General features: G+C 58.5%; 1 protein-coding gene across 1 annotated transcript in view; it reads right to left on the bottom strand.

The window, feature by feature from the left end:
• DSCAML1 (DS cell adhesion molecule like 1) overlaps window positions 1–5,691 on the bottom strand; it is a 361,994-nt gene extending 356,303 nt beyond the window's left edge. The window contains exon 1 of the mRNA XM_069553443.1: window positions 5,509–5,691. Coding sequence (XP_069409544.1) covers window positions 5,509–5,554 — 46 coding nt within the window. The 5' untranslated portion in view covers window positions 5,555–5,691. The remainder of the gene's footprint in view (window positions 1–5,508) is intronic.
• Between the last annotated feature and the right edge of the window lie 309 nt (window positions 5,692–6,000).

Genomic DNA, 6,000 nt, shown 5'->3' on the forward strand with positions numbered 1-6,000 from the left:
ATAATCAAGCAGGAGATGTGGGTTTGATCCCTGGGTGGGAAAGATTCCCAGATCCCCTGGAGAAGGAAATGGCAACCCACTCCAGTATTCTTAGCTGAGAAATCTCATGGACAGAGGAGCCTGGCGGGCTACAGAAGAGTCAGACTTGACTTAGTGACTAAAGAACAGCAGTGGTGGGGTGGGAGTGAGTAGTCCAGAAAAAAAGAAGAGATCTAAGCTTTATTGAGAATCAGCTATATTCTAGCTATGCTGTATACATCATCTCCTTTAATCCCATTTCAGAGCTGGAGAAAGTAAGGCTCAGAGGCCAAATGTCCCCTATTAAGGGCAGAACCAGGATGTGAATGAAGGGTTTGCCTTGACTCAGAATATCCACGACACCATCAAGTTGCAATCTCATTTTTCTTTACAATTCTAATATACAAAATGCTCTGGTTGGAAGAATTGAGGGAGGGGAGCTTGAAGCTCTGCCCACTGGCCTTCTCTCCCTCTAGCCATCCCCTGAGGCTACACCCCCACATTCTTCAGAAATATCTGTGGGACCAGAGCCCTCCCAGATCACTGCCAGCGTCTGACTCTTTGCAACCCCACAACTGCAGCCTGCCAGGCTCCTCTGTCCATGGGATTCTCCAGGCAAGAATACTGGAGTGGGTTGCCATTTCCTCCTCCAGGGGATCTTCCCAACTTCCCAACCCAGGAATCGAACCTCATCTCCTGCGATGGCAGGCACATTCTTTACCACTGAGCCACCTGGGAAGCCCCTCCCAGATCATTAGATGTGCAGAAAAGCACTCTGGGAGGCCTTGGAGCTGCACCTGCCAGGGTGGGTTTGCCCAAGGCCCTGGAGGTGCAGACAAAATAATTCTCGAAGCCACCTCCCTACCTTGGACATCCCAGCTGGCTCTCTGGGAAGGAGCACAGTAGCTGCCACAAACTGTTGGCTCTTCAAGCATTACTCCCAGCTCTTTATTCATCAGTCCTCTGACCACAGCGCCTGCCTTCCTACTGCCCCCCACTCCAACCGCTGCATGTGACAGCAGGCACCTTAACGAAGGGAGAAGAAGCGGGGGCCTCTTCCTCTCAGAGGCCACAACCCCCTCCCAGACTGGACACTGACAAACCAAGAGGGTGAAAGGGCATTTTGTCTCACTTGATATTCCCTGCCCATCAGCTGCAGCTTCTCCACCTACTGACCACAGCCCTAAGCTGCCTCCATCCTGAGGGTGCGCACACCAGAAGGCGAATGTTGGCGCTGGATTCCCATGGCTGGTGCGCCCCTCTCTCCTTTCTGCAGCTCAGGTGGGACAACCCACAGCCCAAGTCTGGTCCGCCTTCAGGCATCTCTGCCACTGCCACACATTCCATCCCCGTTGCAAGCTAGAGGGTCTGCCTTGCCAGGAGGAGGACTCAGTGCTAAACCCCTGGGGGGCTAAAACTTGGAAGAAAGAAGCACCCCTGAAAACACCCTCCTTCTCCACACTCTTGCCCCACTCCCACTCCACCCAAGGAAAGAAGTCACTGCCTGGCTTCTACTGAGGCCAAGATCAAGATGCTATCAAGATGCTACCCAAGGCTCCTGGCCTGGCGAGGTGAGCATGCAAATCTATATGCAAATTACATGCAAATCCAGGGCCTGCCCTTGGGTCCCTGGCACCCTGCCATGTCTGCTGCCTGTGGCTCACCCCATTCAGGCACCTGGATGGTGGCTAGAATCTACTGAGCTAGGGGCTGAGAAAGCACTTTGGAAGTGGGGGGCTTTTCTTGACTGCTTCCATTGCCCCCAAGAAACACCTCCTCCAGGATCACATGGGAGGGGAGAATCTCTCCCAGTCTGGTACCCACTCCCCTGAAAATAAAAAGAAAAGAAAGCTCTCTGAACATCCACCCTCCCTTCAACTCATCCATAAATAAAATCATCCTTCATCAGGCTAAGCAGGGGACCAAGCAAGTCACAAGGATGGAATCTCCAAAGACCAGGAGAAGGTCAGGGGGCCACGAAGTCTGCACCCCTCTGTTAAAAGCCAACAGAGTTACCCTGTGTCTGGACACTCCTAGTCACCCTGTTGGTGGGGATGGGCTTGCTGCTTTAGCAAAGCATGGCTGGGCCAACCCCCACCCCTGCCGCCATTTGCTTGCCCACCTCCTCTTCATTCCTCAATCTGAGAAAAATAAGCCTCTTCAGCCAGTCTCCTGGGATCTGCTCAACGTAAGCGCTGCCTTTGGGTCAACTGCTTACTTGCTTTTTGTTTCTAATTGAGCTCCCCAGTCTGCTGCAGAAATACATTCAAGGCAGCTGACTTTGATGCCCAGAAATACGAAACATCTGAAAGGTTTGTCAGGCATCATGACAACCCCATTCTCCCCCTGTGTTATCCAGGCACCCAGGGCTTCTCTGCCTACCTACCCTCTCCCCAATGCTCATGGGTCCTTCACCTGCTTCCCAAAGTTGTGTTTGCCAGGTCGAGATTTTAAAAACACACTCGCTGAGTGCCCCCCCCTCCCGCCTTTAATTAGACTCTGAACAGAGTGTTAGAGATTTTTCTTAATGGTTTGACGAAGCCTTTTAATTTGGTCTTCTCAAGAGAGAGGAACCAGGAGTCCCCATCCAAGAGGTTGGGGTGGGAAATGAAAAAATCAATGCAACCCATTATTTTGGCTTTTAGAAAACAGGAATTTTAGTGCCGGGGAAGCTTGTTCTTTTGCACAGTAAAAATGCAAATGCAGGCAACACAGATGCTGGCACGCTGGATGAAACAACAGAGAGCGCCTCACTGGGGTTCATCTGGCTGCCCAAACCTGGATGCGTTTGGCAATAATAAGGTAGTTATTGGAGACTTGATAACCGATTATTAAAACACCTTCCCACTTTAGTTCTGGGGAATCAGTCTGAAGCTCAGGCTTCATCAAAAAGAAAAAAAAAAAAGGTATTTCGAGAGGAATGGAAATAACAGAAGCTTAAAACACATTCAATAACTGCTTAATTCCATCCAGAGGACGCTTCAGCTCATCTTGTTTTCTCCTCTTTCTCTCTCCCTGCCTCCTCCCGCTCCTCACAGATGGACGTACAAATTATTGCAAGAGGATATTGTTTTCTGTAACAGGCTCGAACATTCACATTTACATTTTCCTTGGTGCCGCGGGGGTGACTGGCAACGGGAGAGAAAAATACACCAAACCCCATCTTCGCTGCTCTCGCCTCCTCAACATCTCCCCCAGCCGCCTTCGTCACCCCCACCACCTTGCCACCCCAAGCAGAACAGGCCCCCGGGACCAGCCTGGCACCTAAGATCCAATTAAGGCACGAAGGAAAAGAAAGGCCTGTCTGGCAAGTCGCCCTGGCGCCCAGCACAGACGCTGGAGACTGAATGGCAGGGGCACCCCGGGCTCTGCAGATCCAAGGCCGCTTAGGTGTCCCTCACCTGGCACCTCCAGCCTCCCACAGGCCCAAGGCCAGAGCGACTTCCTTCTCCGCTGGGAAAAGATTTTGCCCCTCGGGTTGTCCTGTGCCTCCTGGGCCTTTCTCCACCCCCACCCCCATCTGCCCCTTCCCTATCAAATAGCTTGGGCTTCATTTATTAATGCCCGCCTTCTGAAGGGGGGAGGGGAGAGTCCATCAGGTCTTCGCTAAGGGGCCTCGCCTTCGGGGATGGGCCACGCGGGAAGAGGTCTCCAGAAGCGGCGGGGGGCCTGGGGGCGTGTGTGGACCGAGCTGGGCAACAGTGTGGTGGCGGCCTGTGCTTTCTCGTCTGACAAAATGCAAAGGGGTGGCGGGTGGAGAGAGACCGAGAGAGAGAAAGCTGCTGCTCTTCACCTTATGTATTTTTAATATTAATGTAATTAAAGCTGCGAGCCGAGCCAGCCTGCGGGGGCGGAGGGAGGCAGGAAGAGCCTGGGGAGAAGGGAGACTGGGGTGGGTGGGGGCGCGGTTGAACGAGAGGCGGGCTTCTGGCTCCATTGAGGTGATGTGAGAGGGTGCTGTGCAGGGGGCAAGGGGTTAATCAATCTAGACCAGCCTTGGTGTGTCACCCCGTGGACCCCACTGGGTCAGAGAAACTCAACTACTTTGTCCACGGTTCAGAGGCCGCCCCTCGCCCCGCACCCCGGTCTCCAGGCAAACCTCAGCAGCATCTCGGCCATCAATCTGGCTTTGACCCGGCGGTATTTACAGATAAGATAAGGGTCACCTTTCTCCCCCAAAGCCACAAGATACTGCACCCAGTTCCAGCAGGTTGCAGACTCCATACCACTGGGGCTCGGGCAATGAAGGACTAGAGACCGCTCCGGGAGCGCCAACCCTGGGCTGGATTGCCCTTCCCCCATCGCCTAGGGGTCAAGAGTTGCAGCTGGGCCAGCGCAGCCGCCTGGGCAAAGTGGGGGAGAGGCTGTCCCCCAGGGCGCGGAGGAGAAAAGTTGGAGGGCTGAACAGGTAAAGCTGAGCTCGAAAGAGCGAGCGTGTGTGCTCCGCCGCGCAAGGGCGCGGAGTTCGGCCGCCTCCTCTCCCGCCATCCGCGCGCCTGGGGGCACGTCCTCTGCAAACGCCTGGAAGTCCGAGCTCCGGGGACGGCCTGATGCCGACTTGGTGACCAGGTGACTCTGGTCGAAGATGTGTGACCACTTCCAACCCCCAACCCCGGCTGCCTCAAGGATCAGGTGCGCAGAGCCCCAGCAGCAGGTCTGGACATGCCGGACACCTGGACCCACCCCTAGCAACGCCTTCTCTCCGGGGAAAGCGACACGCCCCCGCCCCAACCCAAGTCTTGTCCCAGGTCGGCTGACCAGGCGCCGAAGCGTAGAATCTCGCACCTTGGGGCGCGCTGCCCGAGGTGGCCAGGTGTCTTAGCGAAGAAGCCGAGGCTAGTGCCCTGGGGCAGGGGTGGGGGGTGAGATGGGGCTGGGAGAAGGCTACCTCTAGGTTTGGAGAAGAAACTTGGTATCCGAGGGACCCCAAGTCTCGGGACCCCTAGCTCTCCTCGCCCTGCATCCAGCCAGGGCAAGGATAAGCGCCATGCGGTGCGGTGCAGGGGGTCCGGGGCGGCGGAGGGGCACCCGGCGGCAGAGGGGAAGTAAGCCGCGGCCCGGTTCCACCAGGACTTCCAGGTGAACCGTCACGGCCGGAGGACCTCTCGACTCGGAGGGCACCCCGGGGTCCCAGCGCCACCCAGCCGCAGGCGGCGGGCAAGGGGCTGGGGGAGGGGTCCGGGCAGAACAGCAGCCCAGCAGGGAGCGGGGAGCTGAGGGGCTCTCTCACCATCACCCCGCCGGGCGCGCCCCGAAACGGCAGGCGCGGGTGGCTGGCCGAGCGGTCCAGGGCGGACTCTCACCTGGCCGCTCTCCGGCTGCCTGCCCCGCCCCCGGTGCAACCCACCCGGGGCCGAGGTGCGTCCCCCAGCCCCGAGTACCTGGAGGCCTCCCACCCAGCCGCCCACCCCCGGGCACCCCGCCTCGCCGCCAGCCTCGCGCACCCCGGCGCCGCCGCCTCCGCCGCCCTGAAGCCCGCGCGGGTCTCACCTTTGTGTAAAGAGTCCAGGAGCAGGAGGAAAGTTACCAGCCACATGCCATAAAGAGGCCCTATTCTCCGGGGAGGTGGTCCTGTGGCCGGCCGTGCGGCAGCGCCTCTCCCCCGCTCAGCGCGCTCCCAGCCGCCCGCACTCCGCGCCCCGCTCTCTCCGCTCCTCAGCCCAGCGCTCGGCGGCGGCGGCTCCTCCCTCCTCGGCTCCCTCGCTCCTGTCATCCGCGGGGCTGGGCTAGGCGGCCGCTCTCCCCGCCCCCCCGCGGCACCCGGGCTGGGGAGCGCCGCGCGAGCCCCGAGCCCAGACGCCCCCCTACCCACCCCCGCAAGCCCAGGCACAGGGGCGAGGGCCCGGACCCCACGACCCGGACCAGGGCTCGCCGTCTGAGAGGCGAGGGGTCCCTGCCACCCACCGGCTCGCAGCCTGCGGTCGCGCACAGGCGTGTGCCATACGTGTGCTAAGAGCCCGCCCTGCTCGGGCCAAGGGCGCC

The sequence above is a fragment of the Ovis canadensis genome, chromosome 15, assembly GCF_042477335.2.
Source record: "Ovis canadensis isolate MfBH-ARS-UI-01 breed Bighorn chromosome 15, ARS-UI_OviCan_v2, whole genome shotgun sequence".
Taxonomy (NCBI): Eukaryota; Metazoa; Chordata; class Mammalia; order Artiodactyla; family Bovidae; genus Ovis; species Ovis canadensis.